The sequence below is a fragment of the Argopecten irradians genome, chromosome 4 (genome assembly GCF_041381155.1).
Source record: "Argopecten irradians isolate NY chromosome 4, Ai_NY, whole genome shotgun sequence".
Taxonomy (NCBI): Eukaryota; Metazoa; Mollusca; class Bivalvia; order Pectinida; family Pectinidae; genus Argopecten; species Argopecten irradians.
The window spans coordinates 6,152,650-6,154,391 of NC_091137.1; the positions used below are offsets into that span (position 1 = coordinate 6,152,650).

General features: G+C 42.4%; 1 protein-coding gene across 1 annotated transcript; it reads left to right on the forward strand.

Moving 5' to 3' along the window:
* Positions 1–332: 332 nt before the first annotated feature.
* On the forward strand, positions 333–1,247 carry LOC138322067 (uncharacterized). Its single transcript, XM_069266121.1, has one exon. It carries the CDS (start codon positions 333–335, stop codon positions 1,245–1,247), a length of 915 nt encoding a protein of 304 aa, XP_069122222.1.
* Positions 1,248–1,742: the final 495 nt, after the last annotated feature.

Consider the following 1,742-nt stretch of genomic DNA (forward strand, 5'->3'; position numbering starts at 1 on the left):
AATTTATGGACGTAACATATGGACCGTAACTCAGGTAAGACACGTGTTATTTGCAGAGCTCCGGACTAGCCGTTGCCGCTGGGTGTGATCAGGTGACACTAATTAATTAACATATATAATCGCCCAGTCTCGGTCGTGGTCTTTGGAATGCTCATGTGTTACTTAGTGCTGCTATATTGTGTATATGTATATATCATACCCGTATTCTATAAATAGCAACGAACACACGATCACAGTGCAGACCCTCGCTAGTGAAAATTCGTCACGCTCTGTTGATATTGGAACTTTACCTGTACGGTACGCGTGCGTGTTTATACACAGTGAACGGTAAAATGGCTAGTTCTCAAATATCAGAAGTTCTCCAAGAGTCTAGAGAGACGTTGTTCATGGAGGATCCATCTAACAGACTCAATAAAATATTTGATCTTGTTCAAAGCATTGATACCCGACTCCAACGGCTAGAACCCATTGAGCAAATGATTACTGGGGTCCAGAGTTCACTTAACTCGCTAACATTGAAAGTTAATTCGTTAGAGGGGGAGATTTCTAACCTGAAGGAAAAGAACATTGAAATGGAGGTTAGCTGTCGAGCAATCAGTGACATGTTTGATCAAATTAAAGTAACAACTGATAAACATTCCAAAGAATTACAAGGTCTGAGGCACACAGTATCCACACCCTGTAAAGCAGATAATAAGGTTCAGGTTCTGCAGAAGTCCCTTGATACGTTACAAGCCAAGAATGACGTTTTAGTCAATAGTGTAACAGAATTAAAGTGGCGTTCGATGAAGAACAATTTGGTGTTCAGTGGCTTGAGGGAGGAAGATGGAGAGGATACTGAGGCTGTGCTTAGGGAGTTTCTTAGTGTGGAACTTGGCATATCACGGGTGGAGCTGGGAAATGTCCATAGGTTTGGCAAATTCATCAGAGGGAAACATCGACACATAGTGGCCAGGTTTTTGTATAATAGAGAAAGGTCCAATGTACTGGGAAACTCGCGGAAACTTAGTGGTACCACCTTCTATATTAACGAGCAATTCCCAACAGAAATTGAGGAAAAGCGGAGGGTGTTGTATCCCAAACTCAAAGAACTAAGGCGCGAAGGCCACCGAGTGAAACTAGTTCGAGATAAACTTATTGTAGACGGGCATCTATACACGGAGGATGTTGTAACGGAAGATAAACCTAGAGAAGCACCGAATGGACGTATAACTGTCAACGAAGTTAACGCTACTGGTGCTAGCTAGACCAAAGGACGACACTAGCAGAAGATATAGTAGTGCCGTTAGATCCTTTGAGGCCTCGTGATAACGGGACTCCAGAACGTGTGGATTCACGATCAGTGGGACAGGGATTTGGTAAATCCAGAGTTACTCCCCCTGCTAAGCGCGGTAGGTTTTCCTCGGGTAGTAACAGATTTAACACTCGGACGTCATACAATCCGCGAAGAGGAGGGAGCTCCTCTACAGTCCCGACTGACGAGGAAACTTCAGTTAAAACCGTCTAGGATCCCGCGGAGGAAGAACCGTCCTTAAATGACTCGTTTAAAATTATTTGTGTAAATGTAAATGGTCTTGTAGGTAAACTTAAATGTCCAGAGTTTATTGATTACATACTGAAGTATGATATGATTTGTATCACTGAGTCAAAAACTGATGAGGCAGACTCTATAGATATTGATGGGTACACGGTATATTGTAAGCACAGAAAGTCATTATCTACTAAAAAATCTGGTGGAATAA

What these genes read in the sequence shown, in the direction of transcription:
- LOC138322067 (XM_069266121.1), top strand. Translation starts at nt 333, where the DNA reads ATGGCTAGTTCTCAAATATCAGAAGTTCTCCAAGAGTCTAGAGAGACG.